This window comes from Chelonia mydas, chromosome 27, assembly GCF_015237465.2.
Source record: "Chelonia mydas isolate rCheMyd1 chromosome 27, rCheMyd1.pri.v2, whole genome shotgun sequence".
In the NCBI taxonomy this organism is placed as follows: Eukaryota; Metazoa; Chordata; order Testudines; family Cheloniidae; genus Chelonia; species Chelonia mydas.
In genome coordinates, this window is record NC_057860.1 from 10907096 (window position 1) to 10934620 (window position 27525).

General features: G+C 42.6%; 1 protein-coding gene across 1 annotated transcript in view; it reads right to left on the reverse strand.

Annotated features, from left to right (window-relative positions):
* Window positions 1-499: 499 nt before the first annotated feature.
* The window catches only part of KPNB1 (karyopherin subunit beta 1), a 36066-nt gene continuing 9040 nt past the window's right edge, over window positions 500-27525 (reverse strand). Inside the window, exons 5-22 of the mRNA XM_037886678.2 lie at window positions 25127-25279; window positions 23551-23610; window positions 23128-23217; window positions 20959-21069; window positions 19065-19166; window positions 15546-15770; window positions 14744-14935; window positions 12930-13060; window positions 11730-11877; window positions 11372-11443; window positions 8825-8969; window positions 6747-6829; window positions 5978-6085; window positions 5586-5729; window positions 5371-5476; window positions 5152-5266; window positions 4236-4397; window positions 500-3653 (exon numbers count right to left, since the gene is read on the reverse strand). Of these exons, the coding sequence (XP_037742606.1) occupies window position 3653; window positions 4236-4397; window positions 5152-5266; window positions 5371-5476; window positions 5586-5729; window positions 5978-6085; window positions 6747-6829; window positions 8825-8969; window positions 11372-11443; window positions 11730-11877; window positions 12930-13060; window positions 14744-14935; window positions 15546-15770; window positions 19065-19166; window positions 20959-21069; window positions 23128-23217; window positions 23551-23610; window positions 25127-25279 (2148 nt within the window). The 3' untranslated portion in view covers window positions 500-3652. The remainder of the gene's footprint in view (window positions 3654-4235; window positions 4398-5151; window positions 5267-5370; window positions 5477-5585; window positions 5730-5977; window positions 6086-6746; window positions 6830-8824; window positions 8970-11371; window positions 11444-11729; window positions 11878-12929; window positions 13061-14743; window positions 14936-15545; window positions 15771-19064; window positions 19167-20958; window positions 21070-23127; window positions 23218-23550; window positions 23611-25126; window positions 25280-27525) is intronic.

Consider the following 27525-nt stretch of genomic DNA (forward strand, 5'->3'; position numbering starts at 1 on the left):
TTTAATTGGCAGTAAGTGGGATCCCAGCAAGCTCAGTCCTCCTTTACAAACAGGTTGATAAGCCTCTCACCTGTGCTTTGTGGTTCTACCCCCACTGTTCAAGTTATGCATTATGGTCGGGGACGGGGGGGTAGGAAGGAGGCAAATAACTAACCATCACTTACAAGGCTACACAGCAAATGCACATACAGAACAGAGGCAGCGCTGGAGATCAAAGAACCAAAACAGCCAGCCAACCCTGATCGAAGAGGCCAGACTTCTTCCATGAAAAGTTTTGTACAGTGCTGCTATTCCTGCTCAGTGATGATGCATGTCAGAATAGCACATATGGGCGGATGAGACATCAGTCACCTCCAGCTCCCCCAAACAGGAAACTAGACGAGAGAGTGTCATTCATGCAATCAGAGAGTACACCCACACAGTCTCACTGAGCAAAGTAGAGGAGGAGGGTTTCTGGCAAGAGATGCGGTAGCTATATAAAATGAAGCAGCAAAAATAATGAAAACCAAAATAAAGCAGCTTTTATTTAGAAGGTAAATAAAATCAGTGGTACCAATTTGTTAGTAAGAGGGACCCTTTCCGATCAGTCATCGTCAACAGGTCACAACTGCCAATTCATAGGTGACACAGTAACAGTATGTAAGTGTCAATACAGATTAAAGATATATAAAAAACGTACTTTCAGAAGCCAAATAAGCACCAACCTCATTAGGTCTGGCTGACAATTTGACAGAATTGAGACAGTTAAAGTTGCTTGGTTCTGAACTGGACCGCATTAGGACTAGGACTGCATTAAGTGGGCACTTTGAAAGATTACATTAACTTTTCCCCCTCCATTCAACTGCAAGGGCAGTGCCATTAGCTGCCTTTGGCAAGACATTTGACCAGGAAAAGAAAAGCGTAAGAAACATACAGAAATGCTACAGCACAATATGAACTGAACTGCTACTTGAGACCAAAAGCTTCTTAAGCCACTTCCAGCACAGCAATATTTCCGGCCCTCTGTATCCCTTCCCCAATCACACATTAACCTTTACCTCATGTGGCAGGGCAAAGCTGGTGGTGCAAAGCCCAGGCTGTGAGCTACCAAAATGCTTTGCTGAAACAAGCACATTTTGATCCGGGTGCTGAAATTGCACATTTAAAAATCAAGGATTTAACCCATTAATTAAGTCTGCCAGGCAGTGAAACTGGCTTTTAAGATTTTTTTTTTTTTTTTTTAATATTTGTCCCTCTCTCCAAACCACAGTGGTTACAGGATTAAAGGATAACAGTTGCAGGCCTAGCACCAACACTGGAGGTGACAGACAGTTTTTCCTCACTACCACACTGTGGGATGGTGTTGCTTGTGTGAAAGTTGTTAAGGATTAGCTTGAACAGTTTCAAGAACTGCTTTCCCTGGAACAAAAACATGACAGACACAAGATTTGTTTCTACTACTGTCTCAGCGTACTTTATTCTCCTGCTGTCTACAGCTGAACAGCCACACAGGACAGAAACAGGTAGCACTGAGGAATGACCAGATTTCTCCCCTCCACGTCCCCCCTCCCCAACTTCAGGAATGGCTTTTTTAGGAAACCCCAACCCACGTCAAGAAACAAAACGAAAAGAAAAGGCATTAATAGAAATGTGACCCAGGTCTCTCCATAACCAATGTTTAGGAGGTGGTCAACTCTCCCAATTCACAAACAGAGCTGTCCTCTCCTCTAAACACCTGGGATTTTTTTTTTTTTTTGTACACTGGTTCAAAGGTCGGCACTTTGACTGCATTCTGAACCCGGCACTGAAAGGCACATATCCGATACCCTGTACAAGAGCTATTGTGGATGCTGCAGTGCAGATGGGCAACAGAAGTGGATACCATCATCATGGATTCCAGGATCAGTTGCGGAAAGAAGGAAGGGGATAAAACAGATTTGTACCTGCTTCTTGCAAAATACTAGATGAAGGTTTTCCCTTCTCCCTCCCACAGGCAAACAGCTTTAAAAATGCCCAAGTTAAGCTGCAAATTCAGAAATGCTGGTAATATCAATAACTGCATAATAAAGATGAAATTAAAAATTGTTTCAAACCCTACACCTTCTCGATTTTTCATGTCTTATTGCTGATAAAATCCAGAATAATTGAGGGACTATGCCTCAAAGAACAAAAAAATTGATTTAAAAAGAGACAAGAGATTTTGATCCTTCACATCCTTCATGTTAGAGAATAAAACAAAGCTGTATGCTTAAGGGAGTGGCAAACAGCCAGTCTGTCCCAAGGTTGCCCATCAGACTTTTAGTACACTGTTAAAAACAAGCTAATGGGTTCCCCTTTTAATTGGAAAGACCAAGAATACAAAAAGAAAGTACTGGGGAATGTTTGACACCATTTTATTAATCTTCAACTGCAGTGGAAAAATAGAACCTTTTACAAGTGCCGTCTTGTGTAAGCTCAAGCCAGTATATATATATTTATATAAATTTCTCTTTTTTTCCTTTTTTGTTTTGAAGTGCAGCAAGAGACCAATACCACATTAAATTCGATCAAATAAAAGAGCACAAAAGGCCAAGCAGTTTCCAAATGGCATTTTATCAGATTTTGTTTGAACATTGAATTTATCCTCATTTTGCAATCCAAAATATTACCTGAAGTTTACTTTATTGTTTTTAAACTCTTTGGCACAATTTAGTGGGTGTTCGGGCTGCTACAGTACAAGTCAGGAGAGATCTTTCCCTTTGCGTTCTCATCGCCAATTCGGAGCACTTACATTTATGGGTTTTTTTTGTTTTGTTTAAGTCTGAAATCTTGTTTGACAGTTTGTTTCTATTCCCTCTAACGCAAGAGTTTTTTCCCCCCCTCCCCCATTTCTACATTCACAGTTGAACAATATTAAGGAAGGAAAGGCGCTTTGATGAAACAAGATCATGAAAAGCGTCACTCAGAACGGGAGCTCTGAACATTCGTCAGTGTTTCCCTAAAATAAAAAGCCCTAAAGAGCGACTTTCCTTTTTTTCCTCTTTTCTTTTTACACCTCTTATGCTGCATCAGTAGACTGAACTTCGGTTAGTTTATGAAATGCAACTGCTAACCCTTTTTTGGGAAAAGATAAACTGCAATGACTTGAAGTTGAGAATGTGGATACCGCCTCATTCACACACACTCACTCTTAGACTGAAAATCCTTCACCCCTCCTTTTATCCCATGCACTGACAGCATTGTGTGGCAAAGGTTACAGAAGGCGGGCCAGAGACCCAGACTCCATCTCTCTTCAGCAGCAAAAGCCAGACCTCAAACAAAGAGCACCACAGTTGAACCTAGTTTCCTCTCTCCCAAACTAGTCATTCCGCTTCGCACTGGCCAAAAGACAGAAAAGCTAGTTCTAGTCTCTGTCGGAAGAAGAGACTGCTTATTTTTGATAGAAACCAGTCATTCCCTCTTCCCGAAGACGGCCGATGTCAGGTTTTCTACACAAGTCAGTGCTCAGCTCACTAACAGCGCTGCTGCTGTTGTTGCTGTGGCGGGATTTTCAATGTGGTGTGTTTCAAGCCTCACTCACTCATCCTCTCATTCCCAAACATTCAGCATCCGTGCACACTCCTCACTTCCGGGTTTTTTCAAAAGATTGGAGATTTCCAGTGGGGGTCTCGGGTGTCATCCCAATGGTAACAGATCTGCAATCAGAGAGGGACAGTTGTAGAAATTTAAAAAAAGGCCCTCTTTGGAGCCAACGTGAGGCCACTTACAGGAGGCTGAGGAAAAAGCAACTTTGCAAAACCAGAAGTGGCCGTCTTTCCGTGAATTCCAAGTTCAGGAATCACAATGTCCCCCAGTGCACAGGAAACCTGTTCCCCGCTCTTCTGTTCCTTTTAAAAGCCCTTACTCATACTGGGGATCAAAATTTTACTAGCTACAACTAATAAACCACGAAAACCCCAGAAAAATCCATGCCCCTGTGACTCAGAGAAACCTACTAAAACTCCTTATTAGCTCTAGCAGCATGGTTCTGACTCCAGTGTGGAGAGGACCTTACTCTAGACTTGTTACTGTCAAATATCTGTTCTTTTCTCCAGGAGCAAGCAGTGGCCGTCTGGGCTTTATAGCTTTAAATGGATAGTTTATGGAGAGCTAAACAAGGAAAAGCCTTTTTATCAGCAAGAGGCTTCTTTGAAGTGTCTCCTCCAATGGGCCTGAGCTTAGAAGTTTAACCTGTGTGGTCACTTTGCAATATGAAGGAAAGGGAGAAGGCTCCTTACCAAGCTTGATTCTTCAGTTTTCTCAGTTCTTTAGTTGCCCAGGTAGCAAGGGTTTTTGTTTTGTTTGTCTTGGATCTTCTTCCTTCAGTTAGAAGTTCATGTATCATGGGCCTAGCTTCTACTAATTTCAGTACATCCTTTCCAAATGCTGTACACAAATCCCTGTGGGAAACAAAGAGGAGAGAATGGGCTTTAATGCTTGCTGAATGCCACAACCAGAAACATGCCAGTGAGATCAGCTTTTGCTAGCAACAAGACGGACTCACGGCTAATGTCCCCTTTTAAATTTTGCAAATGGTCAGCAACATGAGAGCCAAACAGCCTCCTAAATGGCTATTAGCTGGAAACATCCATGTCTCCTGTCCAAAGGATGTCCTCCCTGAAAGTTTCATCCAGCTCCCACCGAAGTCAAGAGAAAAGACTCCCATTGACTTCAATGACAGTTGAACTGGGCCCTTCACTGTCAATTCACAAGCTGAAAATTTCATTGTAGGGAGCCTTCCTTTAAGATCATTGTCCCGGACTCCTTTTAAAGCATATGCAATTTGCCCCTTCATTGCAATGACTGACAGGGAGCAAATGGGCCACCCACCAGGGCTGGTACACAGCTTGTGATGAGGAACCACCATGCTGCACAGTCCTCCAATTTCACTCCTGTTCCTGGTTTAGAACCCAACAATGAGTTACAAAACTCCTAAACTGAAGATTCTGCGGTTAGCACTTCAGATACATGAAGGAAGATTCAAATAAGTCCCTTTACAGGCTCTGGTCTCTCAAGAACCATTTCCAATTCAGGCACATAATCTTAAAAAAAAAAAAGAACTTCTTGTAATGTATTTTGTTTACTGTACTAACTATCTATCTGGAGAGTGTGCGGTCACTTATCCTCTATCCAAAGAGAGTCTGGAATGCTTACCCTATCAGCCCAGCAGCACAAGCTACTACTCCATCTGTGTGATCCTCATCTCCAGCAATGTGGTCGATGAAAGACAGAATAAATTCTACTCTGGGCTGCACAAGCATCACATCCGCTGAAAGGAAATGACTGGTTTAGTGTAGCAGGCTTAAGTTACAGCATATCTTTAAAAAAGGTCTCCCCTTCCCTAAAGACACTGCCATAGGACAAAATACTCACGATGCACATTTTCTTGGTCTCCTTTCAGTCCCTGAATGATGCCAGTGTAAGCTTCCAGACAGCCCTCCCTCAGCTCATTCAGGTAGTCCACCATGTCATAGTCAGACTAGATAGAAAACAAAGAACATGTCTGTACAATGACCTTTGGCAAGCAACTAAGACAGACTTATTTCATGTTGGATGAGAAGGAACTGCCAGGTTAGCTGCTGGTTTACCTTATCAACCTGGGCTTGTGAGGCCTGCTGGAGAGTATTCAATACAACCTCTAGATATTTTTTAAACTCTCCTCCGATGGCCAGGGCAATATCGCCAAACACAGAGAGAATCTGAGGCTTCACGGACCTATGGACATTCTCATTCTGAGAGAGAGAGAGAGAGAGACTGGAAATGAAGATGAATGACCGGAAACTTACATCCCCTCCTCCCACATAGGACACCTGAGTTCTCTACAAATTACCACGTTAGCTAGCTATATATTGCTTATGTCTCCCGATATAACTTTTTCAAACACCTCTAACTTCTCCCAATACCATCTCTGCCTCTCACTTCCCTTTATCACCACTAATAGCTCGTTTGCTTAACTGGCTGAAAGTAGGTAAGCACTTACCCCCAAGTTCTCCAAGAGCAGCTGCATAACCTCGTCACAGAAAGGCAAGATGTTGGACTGCAGGGCTCTACATAAGTCTCCAACTAGGCCTACTGCAGCCAGACAAACCTACAGAGGGAACAGTAAGTTACGCACCAACCCAATATAAGTTGGTATTCCCCATACTGCCTGTCCTTACAGCAGTAGCCTATTAAAACACTAAATTACGGAACTGCGACAGGCAGGAAATAAAATCATCACGGAATAGTGACCCTCATCTGCAATTGCCCATAGAAGTCAGAGCTTTGTTAACCGTTGAAATGGTAAGTCATAAAGAAGAGAGCTGAATAAGTTTACCCGATCGGGGGCGAGAGTTCCAGATGTCAACGAGTGACAGATACTCGTTTTAGAGACGTGCTGAAAACGTTCAGCAGCCAGGCGTTCTAAGGATCAGCACCAGAGTAAATACCATAGCATGCATGGTCTATTAGAAATTCATTCCTAGTAGCAACTTCTCTCCTGATCAATGCCACTGAATATGCAGTCAATGCAGAACTTCAGGTGTCAAGCTGATGACAGCCTGCTGTGGACAATTTTAAATAGAGGAGAGTCTATAAATTCGTTTACAAGTGCAGCCAGTAATGACTGAGTTCCTACAGTGCTCACCTGCTGGCTTCCTCACCAGAAGCCGATAGGCCTCAGGGGATGCAATCCCAAAGAACTCTGTAAATCCCTAACTACCAACAGATGCAAAAGTTCTGAACTTGGGGCTTCCAGGTTCAGGTCCTACCTGGTACTCTGCATAGTTCTTCAGTCCAATGCCCAGGAAGGGTTTGAAGGCATCCATATACTTCAGAAATTCTCCACCCAAGACTGCACAGAAAACACTCTGATTAGGTCTAATCCCCACAAGACAGTCTACATGTTTGCCTGATGTCTAAAACAAGGAAACCCAGCCCGTTGCAGCTCTCAGGAAGAGCATGTACATTCAACAGAAGCATGACAAATTGATTCTCCACTAGATTTTACACGAAGAACTGAGCACCAGCGGAAAACATCCTTCTGTAATAAAATGGACTTCAAGAGACTTGTAGGAGATGCAGGCCACTGAAGATAAGGAACAGATCCTTCCTGTGCTCAGAAGTGGCTGCAGGGTTTCCCCCAATATATACACAGCACCCTTTAGAGCAGTGGTTTTCAGCCTTGAATTACCCAGACCTCACATACCTGGTTTTTCTGTGGCTGCAAAAGGACGGTGAAAGTGGGATCATGGCAAAAAATACAGCTGCGCCTGTGTGGGGTTCTCCACACAGCGTTCAGTAGCGTGGGGGTGCACGGGGCAGCGCCAGGCCACACTACACCCGTTGGAGAAGTCCTACTTTGTAGGGTTAAAGTTGATTGGGGGTAGGGGACAGCATGAATGAGACAATAGTAAAATCCTCCTTTCGGAACAGTTGTCCAGCTTCTATTTTGGCTGTGGAAGAACTGTGGGGCCCAAGCATAGATGAATATTTGGGACGCTTGTATTTAAAGAACATTTAACTATTTGGTGAAGGAAAAGGCTTCCTTTTATATTACATATCTGCTTTCCCCCAGCACCTTATTACAAATTAACCCACAAGTTACTATTAACCTCTGGCAAGGAGAATGGCTTTGCCCAAAAAGGGTGTCATAACGTTTATTCACAAGTCAGCCCGTTAGCCAGGGTCACAACCAACCCCCAGCAATCAGCCATTCTGCTTCCTCACTTGCAGACCTGGCCAATCAATTCCATTGATTCCACTCAAAGGATACTGATCACTTCAAGTGTAGTCACAAATAACACCCCCCTAGAAGGAGGTGCTGGCAAAGTCACAAACCTGTTCTAAGAAAGCAGCTACTCCAGGAAGCCAGAATTAACTTCTCTGCTTTTTCAGACTCTCATATATTCTGAGCGCAATTAGGCATGGGTCCTCTGCACTAAAACCAGGCCCAGTCCCCAGGAGAGCAGCCCCTCAATGAGCTAGCCACACTAATGGCCTCAGAAACATGAAGGAAGATTCAAATAAGTCCCTTTACAGGCTCCTGTTTCTCTAGAACCATTTCCCAATCAAGCATGGTCTTTAAAGGAGATTAACGGTTTTTCCAACAGTGAAATCATTTATGGATTTCTAACAGCACCCAACTTTCACATCCAAACATACAGTGTTTGAAAACACAATGCATTCCTAGAGCTCAATATCATGCCATAGCAACAGCATTCTAAAGAGGAATCACAATGAAGCTCTAAAACTGTCTGGTATGCCACAACCCCAACTTTAGTAAGAATCAGAATTTGCAACAAAAAATAAATTTCAGTCTCTGCACTGTGTGGTTTTTAAAGACACAAAAAACACATCAACCACTGAAATAACTACACAAATCAATGGTAACAGATAACAGCAAACGTAAATCAGAATATTAATTTTCATTGCAATAGCATCTAGAGACCAGCAACCCATTATGCTAAGCACTGTACAAAAATAAAGAGAAAATCCTATATACTGCCTATTCAACACACACAGTACCCACGTTATCTACAGAAAAAACACCACACACACAAGAAATACAGTCGAGGAGAATCAAGCTGCCATCTGATTTGTTGGACCGGCTAGCCTCAAATCTTCACAGATCTGAAGGCACTATTCTGGAATAGCTATGCAGTCAAATTTGCATCTGCGTAAACGCAACTATTTAGCAAAGGATGTTATATGTTAAGCCTTCATCAACAGAAGCAGCTGGCAGGGACAGACATAGTGCCAATCGCAAACCTGCAAGTCTGATTTGCTCACTCAGAGCGGTTTGCGCATTGCATAAAGCAAGAGACTTTTTCCAGTCTCCACTACTGACCTTCCACCAGGGTGCTGACTGCCATGAGGGCATCCTCTTGCACTCCCCCTGATCCAGCTGTGCTCTGGAACATTCTCAACAGAGATGCCATAACCACATCAGAGATCTGCAAAGCATCCTGGTGCTGCACTTTCCGGAGAACATTCTAGGTATGGGGGGGGGGGAGAAAAGGAAGAGATTGTAATACACTACTCCCATATACACTAAGGTAAATTCTTCCTTTGAGTTTTCCACACTAGCTCAGAACACTACAGTTTTATCAAAACCATACTATGCTTTTAAAAAAAGATCTTCCATTGCTCTGAACACCATTGCTGCAAAAAATGCTTTGTCAGTACAAGAACAGAACGCTGTTCTCATTTTATCTATCCTTGCTTTTTCCAGCTACAGAACAAGCAGAGTTTATCTTTCCTGCTAGAGAGGCTGTTCTCTGGGCATTTAATTTATGAGCGGAATTATGTTTGGCTAGACTTAAGCAATCCCTTTTTAACACTGCCTATTTCCCATTGTAACAATCTCTCAGCAATTTTATTTCCGATTGTGGAATGTAATTGAACTTTGCTGGTAGCCCCATGAAGAGAGAGGGAATTCCAGTTGCCCTGCGTGCTTCATGTACACCATGGTATTAACAGGCAGGACACATTTTATCATCAGTGCTATAGAATAGGATTTCCTACAACTTTCCTAAATATTGTTCCTACCAGGTTCCTCAGAGACCTTCCCCCTCCCCCCCCCCCCCCCAACTATTATATATATTCTCTTTTCACTGCAAAGTTCTCCCCATCACCATCTTTAACTTGACCTCAGAAATTTAGTTTTGGCAGTTCGCTATTTAACAAACAAGAAGCCCCAACACTCACCATGTGAAGGACACAAAGATCCTTTAACCACTTGTCTCCACATGCTTGGCAAAAAATTTAAACTAGTATATTTCACATATGACACTTCAAGGAATGTTTTGAACTTGAATTTTTAAACTGACCCACTTCAGAAAGTTTGAGTTTCACCATTAAAATAGTAGGTCTTGCTCTTTTTCTTAAAATTCTTTGTACAAATATTTTTAAAGTAATTTCTTATGTTGCACCCTTATCCTTTCAGCAGGAGACAAATGACTGCCTACACACCAGAAACGGTGAAACTGATTACATACAAAGTTCAGTCAAATAAAGCTGAAGGAAGTGCTCTCCATTAATTTTTCACTTAGTCATATTAAGTATTGTAACTACAGTAAGTATGAAATTCAGAGAAATGTGATTCAGGTTGACAGTATACCTTAGAAGAGTAAAACCGAACTGAAAATTTTAATCAGTGCTATTAAGTGTTTTGCAAATGACTGGAGGCAACTCAAAAGGGATAATTAATCTCATACCACGGAGATGAGAGAGATCCCAGACATCAGACATCTATGATTCTGCTGGGTTTGATGGGGTCAAGGATCTTACCATTAGCTTCCGTGATTTAAAACTTTCTTTCATTCTCTCCAAATTTCACAGAGCCCCAGCTGATGCTACTTGCTTTTGAACATGAGGGTGTTAAAATCATTTCAGACTCTTACGTTAATGGAAATGGGAGAAGTCATGAACCCATAATGAGCACACAACAAAAACGGGGGAAAAAAGTGAGTTTCAGATAAAGATGGGTGTTCAGTAACTGCTTTTATTTCAGTGTACTTGATGTTCAAACACACCTCTAGGAATGTTACCATACAGAAGAGAGCAGGGTCTGCTTCTGAATCCTGCACGGAGCATGCTGAATCCATGTCTACTGTAAAGTATTTTGGAGAATTGCATTAAAGCTTATAATATGCTAATATTTTCCAGTAATAAACAGAGGTATTAATTGCAATACTGCATATTAGAAAAAAGTTACAGCAATGCTGGAAAAAATACAGTAGGCACGATCCCACAGTAGCTCCAGCCCTTTTGCAATACAGACAGCAGGAAACTATCACGTGATAGCAGAAAAACTGTCTGATGGATTTCCCGAGAGGCTTAGAATAAGGATGGCAGTTTTCAGTAACCTTTAAGACTAGGTAAGCAAGTGGAATGAGCTAATGCTCCCGAAACAGGTGAGATGTTCTTTACCAAGTTGTTTAATTTCAAGGACACTCAGTGCATTTTAATTAGTGCAAATTTGAATGAGTCTGAACTCCAACCACAAGCAGCAGTGAACAAGTTAAAGCTGTTAATTTCTTTGATGAGTGTTGACAAAAGTGAGTGACTGTTCAATCTTACACTAACATGACAGCCAGTGTGAAACTGCACAGGTATTTTACTTTAAACATGGCTGGTAAGATGTCTTCTGTTCCACAAAAACAAGAGTATTTTGTTGTTGTTTTTAAACCAGGCACTTAGTTGTGAGAATGGCTCCATCCTTTCATATGTTTAAACTCCTCTGCCCCTTTCACACTAACTTGGGTGTAAGGAGTGGGATTTCATTTTAAAAATTTCATCTGCCAGCATGCACACTTTGGGATGCATGAGCTTGTCACAAGATTCTACCTATTTCCTCTCCATGGATGTCAGAACTGGTAGGAAAGTGGTTTACCTGTAGAGTAGCACACAGTAGAGACTGAAGATCATTGAACTGGATTCTGTCTGATGTGCTCTGGATATGAGACTGCAGGAGAACAAAAACAGATTCTTTTAATACTTAGAAGAAAGGTCTCTGCTGTTGTATCATGGACATTAATATGTCACAGCAATGGCAGTGCTACGACCAGAAGGAATTGAGCTTTAAAATTTGCTTGTTCCACTTCAAGCTTCTCAAAAGACACTTGCTATATATAGACAATCAACAGCAGAACTCATTGGCTAGAGACTAAAGCCAGAATACAGCCAAGTGATTACGCCGCTGAGTATTACATTTGCCCTATGCCCCGGTAGCGAATTTGGCCTCTGTCTACCTCCATCTGCAGCACTTGCTGCAGCCGCTCCATAATGACCAAAGTTGTCTTCTGGACAGCAGGGTAACAGTCCTTGGCACTGTTTTTCACTATTTCCATCAGAGCTTCATATGCAGCACTCCGCAGGTTATTCTGGTGTCCATCCGGCCTAAACAGAAAGCAAAGAGTTTAAGAGTTTATTTTTTTGCTCTAAGCAGCCATACTGGCTTCAATACAGACCTTGTTTGACCAATCAGTAAAAGTTAAACCTCAATGCTACAGCAGAAGCTGAACATATCTGTACTATTAATTACTGCATACCAAGGCTTGAATCTAGGCTAAATTTTTGATAGTTTGGTTTTATTAATCTGTGTTAATGAAAGATCCTGAAACGCCTTTATTTAGCCATAGACAGCAGGGGCTGCACTTTCAGAAAAAACTTCCCAACACTCTCTCCTGATGTGCCTTTGCCCTCGAGGGACCACCTCAAAGACTGATCCTGTAGTTAAAGCACTAGAGCAAGGACTCAAAAGATCAATGTTCAATTACTGGATCAGCCAGACTCCCTTTTTGTCCTTTGGCAAGTCACTTTCTCTGTGCCTTACTCCCCATCTGCAAAATGGTGGTCTTGTCTATTTTTGTGAGCTGTTTGGGGCCAGGGACAGTGCTACTGTGTATATACCAGGTCTAGCATAACGTGGTTGTGATCTGCTGTGGGGCCTCTAGGTGCTATTGTAGTATCAAAATAAAAACTACACCACGATACCCTGCATACATGCAAACTACAGAGATGAAAGGCGCACCACACACACAGTTCTAGTCTGTCTTGCTACAATCTTGACTACTTAGTGACTCTCAGGACAGACAGGATGTCTGAAATGGCTTGCTGAATATTGTGCAGACCTCTGTATGTTTCTGACTGTGTACAGTTTTACATGGTATTCCACAACTTGAAGGAAAGCATTGGAGGAGCAAATACATTTACAGGATGCTCCAGAGATATCAATAGGGATGAATGAGACCAAAAACTGGAAAAATCCCTGTATGTGTAAATATGACTTTTCTCTTGGGATACTCCAAGTCACACAAACTTTAGGCCATGACGAACTGACACGCTTAACACATCACTTCACATAAGAGCTTTAGGAGGCAACAGGAGTGGGACAGGGGAATTAAAAAAAGGCATTTCTGCAGCAATTAGGCCGGCTGGTTTGAGAGTACCTGTCTGTGGTCTCCAGGAGTTTCTGAACTATTAGCTCAAACGAGGAGGATAAACAGTAGGTTGCTGGCTCTTCTTGATCATCTGCCACATCTGCAGCTTCATAGGCAGCTTCAGCCAGACTAGAGAAGGCCTGCAATACAGAACAGGTTACAGTCTCTACAATGGAGTGAGTTTATCATAACAGCAAACTAGCCCAGCCACATACATGGCCTTGCCAGTTTAAGGGATGGCAAGTGACACATTTAAAGTAATAATCTGTCAGCCTGCCCAGTCATTCCCATGGCAGCATCAATGGTTTAGGAGAGACTGCGATGCGTGGCCAAATTCATTCGCCAAACACAATAGAAAAGGGTCAGCGGAATGAGAATTCAGCTCACGATATAAAACAAGCTGACTAGCAGGAAGAAAACTTGTCATTGTTTATAGTCCAGTAGCAAGCGAGGGGCAGGAAGTCCAGGCACCAACACTAGGAGTCATCAAAGTCACCCACAGAGAAGGCCAAGTGCAGGACTAATGACTTCCTCCCCATGGCCAGCTACCCAAGCGTAGTGACATTTCAAACCAATAATGATGCCTGAGGCCTTGTCTAGACTAGGATATAAGATGTGTCAATAGCCTACCCTTTAAAGGCACACAGTCCTGACTCTATGAGGCTTTTAACACGTGAATTGACACCTGTTAGCTAACTTGTACTATCATCTCACTTTAAAACCTTAGTCTAGACAAGGCCTGAGAGAATGCTAACATTGCCAGCTGCAGGGCCAGGCAGTGACTGCAACTGCCTTAAAGGACGAAAGAACTGAACAGATGAAAAGGTGAAAGCCTTATGATTTTCATTTTGATTTGCAAAATATACATTCGTTCACGTCTTAAGAAGAAAAAAGCCCCAGTAACATGAGCCCTTGCCAGGGTCAATGGGATCAGGAAGAGTCCTTGGCTGAGCAGAGGCCCTCCAGGTTCCTGGGACCAGTTGAGAAAATATACTAAGGAAAATTAAAATGTTAATTACACAGCTCCTAACGCTTGATTTAACATCATAATCCTCACACATCTCTGCTGGAACATAACAAAAGGACTCAAAAATGTTGCAGAGGTAGTTGATTGGTTAAAAGGCATGCCTCCTCCTTGCAAGGACGCTACATGTTTGTTCAGATAGGCTGCCTAATATTAAATGCATTAGGAAGAAGGTAAAGTTGAACTTGCCACGCTAGCCCAGTGGTTTGGCCATAGCACAACTTGACCATAGGCAAGGGAATGAGATGTATCTCGTGTTCCTTGAGTTAGTGCTGCAGAGACAGTACGCTCAGCTAATATGGAGAGAAAATATCCTGTCTCCCCCCTCAGCTGAATGAGCAGCCTTGGCTGCCCGAGGAGGGAAGCTAGACAATACAAAAGAGTGCATTAAAACAGAGTCATCTGAAGACCTCTCTTTTATACAGTTACCATAACCACTTAGGTCTTTGTAGGGAAGAGTAGTGGTCCCAGCATTTTCAAACTGAAGACTTCACACACTGGATTCCTTCCTGAGCATCTTTCCAGTTAGCTTTCTCCCCATCAGCTTCCTTCCTTTTTTCCTGTCCCACCAGAGGGTTGCACTACAGACTTGAGGCTCGTTCACACAAGGTTTCTTGTGGTGGATGAACAAGTCAGTCATCTCTTCACATCATTTAAGTGAGTACCCCATAGGCTGCTGAACGCCTCTATTTTACATAGGAGGTGTGCTCACAAGAATTGGTCAGTAAATCCTTCAACCCCACACCTGTTGGTAGAAGCCCTGCCCATACTGTCACATAACAGTGGAGTCCTGCCTTACCCAGCACACATTGGAAGCCACTCTGGGCTCAGCACTCAGGCCCTCAATGAGACACTGCAACAGCGGAGCGAGGTAAATGTCATTGATGGCAGCTTCAGGGAGCAGCTCGCAGATCCTGCCCACAGTCCATGCAGTTGTATCTCGAACCACCACACTAGGATCTTTCATTAGTTCTATTAGAGTGGGCATGGCCTGGAACAGAACCACACAGTTAGTAGTAAGTCAGAATCATACCTAATTCACTTGCATGATGCCAATGAGCCTGCACCTATTTGGGCATATGGACTTTTAATAATAGTTATTCCATGGTCTACCGATAAATGGGACCCCCCCAAGCTAAGAAGCCACCTTTTGATGTAAAGAAGGCCCATGAAGTAAAGTATTCCATAGCGACAAGGCCAGGAGCACTGAACCCTACAAGTTTCAATTCTCAAATCCTACGTACTCCCTCACAGTGAGAGTTAACACACACAGGGTTAAAAGCCTGCGCTAACCAAAGCTGTGTGGGCTGAGCGTGCCTTCCATGTGCCTCACAAACAAAGGTGTTCCTGCTCTAAAGACAGCTACTCCAACTGATCACAAGAGTTGGCCAAACATGCAAACACCCGCATGTTACAATACTGCTAAAATTTAGTCGTCTTAAAAATCTCCTTTGCAGATTGTTCAGCAACTGAGCAAAACTAACCGGTTACACTCCACCATGATCTCGGACCTCCGCTCCTGGGTAGTGCTCAAAGTAGTTACATTAAGTCAAATATTTTTGTCCAAGAAAGCCAACCTCCCAAGAAAAACTTGGTCTGACCTGAATAACTAGTGGTTTGAGCTGGTTGGGCTCTGGCCCTTCCAAAATACACCCAAAAGCCATGACAGCTGCATCTCTGTATCGCCAATCTGGGTTTTTAATGTGTTCTTTAATGAAGGGCAGCACATGGGGAACAATGTCATCTTCACAGCAGGTTGCCAGAAGCATGAGGCAAACCCCAGCTGCTTTACAGGGATTCCAGTCGTCGTCGTCATCGTTTTCATCCTGGGAAGAGAACACCACCTGGGTCACTCTTAGCAAAAATATCTGTTACCAGCCAGACTTTGCTTCTACCACTTACAGATAAAATGATCTTGCTGGATCCAAGGGCAAGGAATATGAACAGGTACTGACTGTTTTGACATGAATTCAGTCCACATTACAAACGTAAAAAAGTAAATGTCAGTTACTGGGCAAACTGCGCCCTAGAGCCCCTGTCAAGGTTCCTCCCCCACTCTGAACTCTAGGGTACAGATGTGGGGACCTGCATGAAAAACCTCCTAAGCTTATCTTTACCAGCTTAGGTCAAAACTTCCCCAAGGTACAAAATATTCCACCCTTTGTCCTTGGATTGGCCGCTACCACCACCAAACAAATACTGGTTACTGGGGAAGAGCTGTTTGGACACGTCTTTCCCCCCAAAATACTTCCCAAAACCTTGCACCCCCACTTCCTGGACAAGGTTTGGTAAAAAAGCCTCACCAATTTGCCTAGGTGACTACAGACCCAGACCCTTGGATCCTAAGAACAATGAACAATCCTCCCAACACTTGCACCCTCCCTTTCCTGGGAAATGTTGGATAAAAAGCCTCACCAATTTGCATAGGTGACCACAGACCCAAACCCTTGGATCTGAGAACAATGAAAAAGCATTCAGTTTTCTTACAAGAAGACTTTTAATAAAAATAGAAGTAATTAGAAATAAGAAATCCCCCCTGTAAAATCAGGATGGTAGACACCTTACAGGGTAATTAGATTCAAAACAGAGAACCCCTCTAGGCAAAACCTTAAGTTACAAAAAGATACACAGACAGAAATAGTTATTCTATTCAGCACAATTCTTTTCTCAGCCATTTAAAGGAATCATAATCTAACACGTACCTAGCTAGATTACTTACTAAAAGTTCTAAGACTCCATCCCTGGTCTATCCCCGGCAAAGATAGAATATAGACAGACACACAGACTTTGTTTCTCTCCCTCCTCCCAGCTTTTGAAAGTATCTTGTCTCCCCATTGGTCATTTTGGTCAGGTGCCAGCGAGGTTACCTTCAGCTTCTTAACCCTTTACAGGTGAGAGGAGATTTCCTCTGGCCAGGAGGTATTTTAAAGGGGTTTACCCTTCCCTTTATATTTATGACAGCCCCTTTATTCTCTCAGGAGTACGCCTCTTTAGGTGACGGGCACCTTACTCTGGGTGGATCCACATGGTCCAACCACTCAGAATGGATCTCTGGGTGGAGCCCTGCGGTTCCCAACTGTGTTAACTCTGTTTTGGCTCCTGTATGAGTTTCCCTTCAGGAGCCCAACGAGAGCATAATTTTGCAGTGACACAAACAAACATCATCTTCAAATCAAAGTGTTATTCTTTCATCAGAAGATAAAACAATTTACATCAAAGTGTAAACACAATAAAAGGTCTACAGGCATGGGTATTATCTATACCAGAGGTTCTCAAACTGTGGTCCGCGGACCGCCAGTAGTCCGCGAGCTCCATTCAGGTGGTCCGCGGATAGTTCCCTCTAAGGTGCACCCCTGGGTGGCCGCACATGAGAGAATGAAGGGCCACCCACCTAATTAGTGGAGCTGTGCAGGTGTGGCTCCACTAATTAGGTGCCTAGACCCTGGAGAAGACGCACATGTAAGGTGAGGTGGTGGCGTTGGGGGGGAATAGGAGGTAGGTGGGAGGGGGCAGTAGAGTGAGAAGAGGGGGTGGGGAGAATTTGGGACATGGAGGGCTGCAGCAGCCAAAGACGCAACTTTCCCCAGCTCCAGGGCGGCAGCTGCCAGGGAGAGACAGCCCTCCTTCCCAGCCCCAGCTCGGGGGATGCTGAGGGAGGACATATCCATTGCATTAGAAAGGTAACACTACTGATATTAAAATAAGAGTGGTGTGCTTTTATTTGTAGAGCAAAAAAACGTTAATTATTAAGATTTTTTTAATATAATGCTTTTATCCAAAGCGCTTTACAATAGCTAGCTAACAGTACAAACAACATTTGGAAAGATCATTAAGGAGGTCTGCCAAGACCTTAAGCAATTTTCAAGTGGCCCGTGAAACAAGAAGTTTGAGAACCACTGACCTACACCTTTGTAAGTTCTCTTTTTCCAGCTAGCTTCATCTCTGTCAGGAAGAAGCAGTGACTCTCTATGCAGTTAACTGACACCCTCAGTAACCTCTTCTAGACCACCCAACACCACACCCTTTTCGGGGTCTGAGATTTTAGGTCTCCTTTAACCCCAGGCTTAGCCTTTGGAAGAGTAACCCATTCTAGCTTGGATGGAACCAGTTAGGTAGCTTCTCCTTCCAGCTGATGGCTCTGCCATTGTTAACCTAACTCCTTTGAAGGTGCACATCTGAGGATGACTTATGCTTCCTGATTAGCTCAATCACAGGAGGCTGTAAGGTTGTTAAAGAACCATTTATTCAGGCAGGTAGCAATAAAACATGGAACAGGGAAGCAATCTCAAACATAACAGCCATTAAAAATTGCAGCTATTTCCTGTGAAGTTTGAGACACACTAGAGCAAACAAAGGAACTTGATACTACATGAATTTTGTAACTGTTATTTAATATATTAACTAGATTTGGTATAGCAAGTGATTTCATTAGGTTTTGTTTGGATTCGGTTTTTTCCACAGCCTAAATTAGCTCCTGAGAAGTCCTCATAAAAACAAACAAGTGTGGTAAAATGTGGTACTCAGAGCTTAGAATTTAAGGTTTAAAAAACCAAAAATGGGGTTCTAAATGAGGCAAACAGAACCTTGATGTCCTGTTTTTAATTCCACAAACAAACACCAAACACTTCATGCTAAATGATACTGCAGACTCATGATAACCTATCAAAAGCCTTCAGTAATCGGAAAGGGAAACCTGCCTTAATGAAATGTTGTACAACAATAAAACCACCTCAAGTGGCTGGAACCAGCTTCACTGCAGCCTCAAGTCTCAGCTTTCACAAAGAATGCATCATTCAGTCAGAGTGGTGCATGATGTCTCATCATAGACCAAGGACTGCTACATGAGGTGTTCAGAACAAGCATGCCTTTACCAACAACTCTATAAAGAGCCTAAAGGATCTTCCAGTCCCAGTTCATTAGTGAATCATCTATGGAAACAGAATAGTGATTCAATGACCAGGGGCCACATTATTTAACTAATGGCATTCTATCCTACATAATTGGACTGACAGCATTCCAGCAGTTGCTTGTGTAACTTAAGGCTGGTACCGTAAGCGTAAGGTTCTTGGTGCACAGAGACAACTCCAGGCAATGCACATAGTAAGGAACCTCCAACTCACCTGTTTAGTTAGTGTCTGCGTGAGAATTGGGACCAGATACTGTAGTGCTCCCTTAGCATAAAATTTGCTAGTGTGCTCTGGAGGCCTTCCTTGCTCTGCTGCCTAGAAAGAAAGGTTACAAAACAATCCTCAATAGCTATACAGAAACACTTTTCCTTCTGGGGGAAAAAAAAATAAAAAAAATAAAAATCACAAAATGAATTACATCTAAGTTATCTACTTTATGCTGTAAGATCACCAGCAAAAGCTGGAACTCTTTCCCAGGAGGACTTCTTGAATTCTATTCTAGTTAAATGTTTGACACATACGTTCAGTTTGCTATTCCACAAATGCATGCCGCCACTCCCCACGTTACACAAACATGCTGAAGACAAACTGCAAATATTTACAAATTAAACAATTACTAAATGCCTCCAAACAGGAAGGGTAAGAGGCACTTAGCATACAGATTAGACCTCTGTGCCGACTGTCCCTTTACCCTTGCTATTTTGAGCATTCAGCAGAATTAATACATTTAGCTCCCTTTAAAGAAGGAAGTTTACACTACCAGTTCTTGGAAAGAAAGCGCATCTGCATGGAGAACAAGACACCATTTTCTTTTTCAATCCATCCACTCTAAAGAATACGAACTTATTTTAGCCAATTGCTTTTTATAACCAAAACCATAAATCTCATGTATTTACACAATGTAATCCTTTAAACATTCCTAGAGGAAAACTACTGGTGCCAGTATCACTGAACTCCTAAATCATGTCATTGGCTCATGGTACAGAAATCATTATTATTCACAGAGCTAAGGAAACTCAGCCCAAGAAAATACTCATGTGGCCCTGTTCAGTACAAGGACCGAGGAAGGGCTCTAATAAGCCTTAATGAGGCAAGAGATCTAAAGTTTTCCAAGGTGCTGAGAACTTTATGCACAAAGCTCAATGTAATGTGCAAACCAATGCGCGTGTTCACTATGCAGCCGTATCAGCCACTCATATGGGACCTCACTTGTCTTTAAAAGAATGCTAAAAAAATCATGCCCAAAATATGCACTTTACAAACGCTGTTTTCAAATAGCCAAAACTCCCAAATCATAACCTAATTTCATCAGAATATTCAAAAACATCTCTTTAGCCCTGCTGAGTTTCAATTCCCAGCCACTCTGGCACTCGAACTAAGTCCTGTTCTAGTCCCATCTCAGAACAGCAGAAATATTTTGCTCCAGCTTTCCCAAAAAATTTACCTCAAGAGAGCCACTCAGCCTGAAAAATTTCAGCCTGATGGATACAAATTTGGAGAACTTACAAAAGCAATTTATAGGGACTCAATAATGGAAACACTCCTGCAACTTGTGCTCCAACTGTAGTAAGTATTTCCAAGGCACTCAAACCCAGAAATATTTGGGCAGCCTGTCAAGGACAGAGCAAGTTATTGGCCAAAAACAATGAGCTGGGAAAAAGCTTTTACAGCTGCTAAACAAACTTGAGATACTTGCAAATACAAAACTTTACTTGTAAACCCCTGACAGACATCCAGCCGTCTAAGCCAGTGAATCAGAAGTTTTGCTACTGAATCGCTCTTCATAAAGACAGCAATCGGAAATGGGTGAAGCCAGCATACTGCCTTGTATACCATGCAGCCTCAAGTCTCAGCTTCCATAATAGATATGCATCACTTAATACTCAGAGTGGTGCATGATCTCTCATCATGGACCTAGGACTGCTACACAAGGGTTCAGAGTCAGCTCTCTCATTTAAAAAAAAAATAAAAAAAAAAAATCGCACCTTGGAAGAACAAAGGAGCTTCCAGACCTGGTTCAGTCCCTCCTTTTCAACGTTTCGAAACAACAGCTGCCTGTTTTACTCACCTAACACTGATCTCCACAAAACACCAATTCCAAGCTCACCTCAGATGCTTCAATAGCCAGATCCATTTCCTCATCACAGACGTTTGACCAGAATTCTATTCCCTGCAGAGCCACCTCGTCAATGTCACTTTTCATTGCTTCAATTGTGATCTTCAGAAACAGGAGAGGTAGAGAAAAAGGGGACATTTTAGAGAAAGTAATTCTGACGCCACATATTGGCAGCATGGTACAGGAACCTAGATGTCCTGACACAAGAGGCAGCTCGAGAGAGCGTGTCTTTCTTAGGGCTTGTCCACATGTGAAAAGCTACAGCGTGGACCCTACCTATGCCAGCAGGAGAGGTTCACCCGTGGGCACAGATAACCCACCTCCCCAAGAGACGGTAGCTAGGTCAACAGAAAACTTCTTTTGTTGAACTAGCCCTGTCTATACCGAAGGTTAGGTATATATAGCTACAACTTACAGGGGTGTGAAAAATCTACACTCCAGAGAGATGTAGCTATGCCAATACAAGTTCCAAGTGGAGACCGCTGCTAAACAATACCTCCACATTTTGAGAGTACAACTTGGCAATAGGGAGAATAGCCTTTAAGGACTGCAGAATAGCAACCAATTGCTCACGAACACTGCTTAGATACAAGTGCTCACAGCACCAAGCACTAACAGAGATGCGACTCCAGTCATTGGTTACATGGATTTGATTGGAATAGGGGTGTTTGTAGAGAGACCTTACAAAAAAAGATAGGGTTATACCAAAAACTAGAGAAGATACTGTTAGAAATTCTTGCATAGGGACCTGCTGTTTTTTACATTCAGGATGTCTTGCTTATGAAGGTATTGCCCAGGTTTAGTGGTACATAAGAGGGTGGTGTGGAGGCAGAAGGCGACCTATGAGATGGAAAAATCTAGAGATATTGGCAAAGTTTGTGAATTTTGTGTATTCCATTATTTATCTGAAATTAATGTAGGCTTACTGTCCCTTCAAAATATAGTTCCAACTACAATATGTGGTTCTTTAACTGAGACCTAAATCAGAAGTCCTGAGTCCTCTGCCAGGATATTAAAGATTCTATGGTTCTTTAGTAAAAACAGATGTTTCCCCCTTCACTACTATGTAATGCTACTGTATATGCTAGTTAGTTGCAGTGCTCTGTCCCAGAGGTGGCTGCATTATAGTTGTACTATAAGCATCCAGGTTGAAATATTCTGCAATTGTTCAGGAAGAGAAGGGTTTTAGAAATTAAAATGAAAAGCAGGCATGCCTGCAGCTAACGTAGAGACCACATTTATATTTAGACTCAGCCTTTAGTGCCCTAAGCCTGTAAAAGAACAGGCAACGAAAAGTGCCAGGTCCCGTCCCCTGTGACTACAGCACTGCCAGGTGATTTGTGAATATGCAGTTTTTAAAAGCTAAGTGCCCACCCATCCTCTAGTAGCAACTGCCACACAGAAGAAATGGAAAACAAAATTCCAGTGAGGAAGGGGCAGAAAACCAATTTCCTCTTCACACAGGCGGAGTGGCAGGGAAGTCCTACTTTAAACAAACATGCAGAAATCCAGTCCTGTGTAAAGGGATGGGAAAAACATAAGGAATTTCTAAGAGTATCTGAACGTTTCTTAGATTACCTATGTTTGGGATTAGTTATTTTACAATCCACTTAACGCAGAGGGAGGGGCACTATGAACATAGCTGACAACCGTTGCTGTGAAGAGGTGAGATGCTTCTATGTTCACATTAAAAAAATCTATTTGCCATACATTTGGAGTTAAAGTAGGGGGACCAAGAATCAGGAGTTCAAGGCTCTTTTCCTAGCTCTGCCAGTGACTACAAAACCTTGGGTGCATGTCATCTAACTCAATCTGTAAAATGTGACCACCACAACACTGCGATATAATTAAATAGATATAATTTCAGGAGAGGGTGTCCATACAAGGATTCATTCTTTGTGGAGGAAAGCCACTATAACTGCAAATTATGGTAATGTATAAATGGTTCTATCCCACCCTAGGAAGGAAAGATGCCCTCTTTCCAGATTGGGGAGTGTGGGAACATGAGCAGAAGGCTACTCTTCCCTCTCCAGTTCTTGCACTGTAGGGGTTGGAGTGGGAGACACAGGGGAGCAATTTTCTTGGTTCCTGTCCCTCGGTTTGTAAGCATGAGCACACTGGAGTTAAGCCACTATTCCATTTTTGATTTACAGTACTCACGGCAAAAAGAGCAGGCCCCATATATGTCTCCATATACTGATAATAAAGGGACATTATCTTCACCAAGTTCTGTAAGGCAGCCACTCGTACCTGTCAGAGAAGGAAGCGGGTCAACAAATGTGTCATTTTTCTGAGCACGTCAAGAAAACGTTACTCTCGAAGCAGAATTCATGCAACCATCACAAACACTCTTTTCAGAGACTAATACTCAATATTAGCATGTTTGTAGCCAAACAGAACACGACTAAAACAAAGGGAAGCAAATATCAAGGCAAATTATTAGTGATTAAAATTATTCCACAGCCCAATTAAAACGAGTTTATATACTTATTCATATAGCACTATTTCTTTAAAGATTTAAAATTCTAGAGGTCACTGGATGGTGCAGCGACAGACAGTTCAAGACGTTATATTATCACTTACCCTTGTATCTGGACATTGCGTTGCTTCACAAACTACTTGCATAATAAAGTGCCTTTCAGACTGCAAATGAAAAAGAATTAGAAGTGTAATTATGCAAAAGGGTTTAAAAATCTTCCGAACAGGATTATATTTTAATTCTTTGGCTCAGAGAGCACCTGATCTTCTCAGCAATTATTGCCACCGACACTACATTGCTACAAGAGCTAGTAAGGATATAGGCAGCCACTCGCCACACAGCGTTTTCATAATTACTTCCAAGTGATAAGCAGCCACTGCAATTGTGAATCCCAAATTTGAATGTCACATGCAAGTAGGTACATTGCTCTACTCCCCCTCCCAACCCCCGGCCCCAAAAAGAAGGTCACAGCACTAGGGAAACTAAGTTTTACAAAAAAAAAAAAAGCTATGGTCGTCCCCTAGATTTATTCCAGCAATTATTACAAGAGATGTCAAAAGCCGATTTAGCTGGGACACTAATTTTCTGGGGGGTGTTACGAGGAGATCGGGAATACAATAATTTAACTTTCTATTTACTACTCCCAGGCCCATTTAGAGGGCAGAAGTCCACTACAAATGCAAGCTGAATGGATTACTCAACCAGCTCAAACGTTAAGGCACCAACTGAAATCAACAACCGCTGAATGGCTGACTAGGGAAAAGCTTTTATTAAGAGAGCATCCCAACTTTAATTACTAGTTCCATTTTCTATGAAATCTCTATGGTAAGAACACGAGGGGTGTACTGACCTCAGAATGCTAGCAGAGGTCCCTACTTTAATGCCACCTTCCCCAAATAGGGCACACAATTTCAGAGGTAGAGTCAAAAAGCTAGATTGCTGCCACGCCACTAGAAAGGAAGTGCTGATCCATGCTTAGCCATGGTCTACACTATAGAGTTAGGTCGATGTAAGACTTCTTACGTTGACCTCTGTAAGCATCTACACTAAAATGTAGCTCTCACCGATAAAACTCGCCCACTACACTGACTTAACTCCACCTCTGTGAGAGGGGTAGTGCTTTAGTGGCTGTAGTTAGGTCCACAGTGTCAGCATAGACACTGTTGTTTACATTGACCGTTGTTGCCCTTCAGACGCTGTCCCACAAAGCTCCACCCTGGCAGTTAAATTGGTGGATGTGCTCCTGGTGAGGACACGCACCGCTGATACAAGGAGCACAGTGTGGACATGCAAAAGTGATTTAATTACTGATGTCCAAGTAACTTAGATTGAATGAATTATGTAGTGTAGACTTACCCTTGGGCTACAATAACAACATTGCAGAGAGTTTGATTAGGACACACCGTGTGTAACAGGCTAAACTCTAAGTTCAGTTCATATTTAGCCAAAAAAGCTAGTGATGCTCCCTTTTCATTTTATAAGTCTTCTCCAAACACTTCCACAGTATTTCTGCATCACAGCAGCCTTTAAAACTTTAATTTTACAGACAAGAACCCAAGTCTCAGCTCCAGTGGAATTACGCATCAAGCAAAATTCAGCGTGGTGCATGATTTCTCATCACAGACCATGGATTCATTCCTTGCCTTTTGCACCCAGAATTCCGTTGCTTCCTTTACTCACCTCTTTGTCAAAGTTTGCTTTGGTGAATTCCAAAGAGTTTAAGAGTGCATTAGTAGCTGCTAGCTTCACATTGTTACTGGGCTCTTCCTTTCGCATCCCTTGGATAATGGCTGTGAGAATTTCATTGGATTTGTCCTGAAGCTGCTCTGGGTCCTGAAACAAGGAATAAATAGTGGCGAAGTTCTGATGGCTAGCAGATTGCTTCTCTGCTTTTCAGGTGCCTGCTCCCCTATGCATCAAGTCCCCTCCACCCCCCGATACGGTTTCGCAGTGAATTCTACAGCCAGAGGAAATTCAAGTCCTTTAAGGCCATAAGGCCTTTTGTTCACTAGAAACGCCAGGAGTCAAATATGAGCAACTTAACACCTCACTGTGACTCCGGGGCAGTGCACCCTTAACAAAGAGGGCACAGTCTGCTGCACCTGAACAGCATATGCATTCCAGAGTTTGAATCGCCAAGTGCCAAATATTAAAAATAAATATTAAATATTACCACTGTGCTTCTAGTCAGCAAGCCTCAGACTGCCTCATTCAGCTATGTTATAGTGAGGTCAAACAACTGCCAATTTCCACTCTATTACCGTTTGAGCAGAGAGGCATGTATCAGTGGTCACTAATAGGCCCACGTTTGGTATACTGCCAGGGGATCATGCAAGGATCAGTAGCAAGGAAGGACAGCTATAACCAAAAGAGGTAGTAGAGGTTAATCATTCAGGGTTGGAGGCACTAAATGATGAATACAGAACACCATCACTTACACCACAGGAAAAAATGAGTATCTGGAATGCAAGGTCCCAAGGGTCCCTAAACTATTGTGTTAGGATTTATCAATATCACATTGAGGCACAATACAAAACAGTGTAAAAGGGACTCCTGTTAGGAAAAATTCTGTTCAGCAATCCAGGACAATCAAAAAATCCACTATGGATTAGTGAAGCTTAATTACTTGCTGTCTTCCAGACAACGGCTGACATGCACTTAGAAATCCTGGGTGTATTTGTAACTGACAATGGTTGACCTGAAGCCCCGCTATTCTAGTAGTAGTGATTGCAACTTTGAATCACCTCCTCATTTTACGTATCTCAGTATCCGTATTTTCCCTCCCAAGCCTGTTTACTTGCCCCAGAACTTATTACTGAAAAAATTTTTAGTTTTCAATTCAAATCAGTCAGGCAGCAACTCAAACCCTTCAGACACTCAGTGCAGCAAGAGGCACACTTATCTTTTCAGGTCGCTTTCAAAATCTGTTTTTCCTCTGGTCTCTCCTCCTGCCTTATTTTTGTTGGTTTCTTCCACTCCCTGTCCTCACTGACACTTCTGATACTGTTTCTTCACTTTACCCTATGAGGCTTCCCTCACTGCCTGCTCCCTGTCTCTCTCCTCTTCAAGGAGGGGACCCGCCTTCTGCAGTCATTACACGTTCTTCAGACCTCTCCGTCTACCACGGAAGCTTCCCAAACTTTGATTCCAATATTCCATCCTTTCTCCTGTAAAAGGGACACCACCTAAAATATCCCACTTGCTGCATGAATAGCAGTAGAAGGGGAAAACATGTTTATCCTATTACACACTGACTGACAAGATGTTTGACCATAGACTGAAAAGTGAAAGCAGACCTCCTGCTTTCCTTGTGAAAGCCATCACGCAGAAAATTTGCCTGACTAGAGCACTGCTTTTATAAACTTCTCTGGCTCTGATGAACTAGATGCACTGCACTTTACACTTCAGAAGGAGCACATCTGTACTCTTTCCAAAGTGTAATAAGGGGCAAAACCACCATTCAATGGCATTTACACAGAAACAGGCAGGAAGCCAGTTTTTGTTTTCAGCCTTAGGTCAGAACACAGGGTTTTTAAGTGCAGTTCAGATCAGCCACTTGTCCTATATACACAACACAGTTTGATACTAAAAACAAGTTGCCCACAAAAATTGTGACTGCTGTTTTCTTAAGGTCCTTGGCAGGAAGGTGCTGTACAGAGCAAAATATTTTGGTCAATATATAGAAGATACCTAGCCCATGATATAATGAAATAATTTAGACTTTCGAGTCCCTAGAGACAACCTCAGTAAGCATTTACCACTTAGTTGTAATCACTGTACTCATCAGGACATTTATCTGGGTTCTGAAAATGGCACCCATCTCCACAGGCTGAACACCATGCACACTCCATGATTAAATCTGCACTTTAGTAAAGATGACCTGGATTTATGTCATGAAACCAGATCAATTCTTCCTTCAGATGCCACTCTTTGTACTTTGGTCTCATCCGTGGGTTTTGTGGGGAATCATTCTGCTGCCTAACTCTTAGTATAGACATCCTCAACCTGCAGGCAACAAAACAGCCTATAGGGGTTTGTTGCAGTTGACTACAAATAGCTGTCTAGAGAAAACAAGTTTA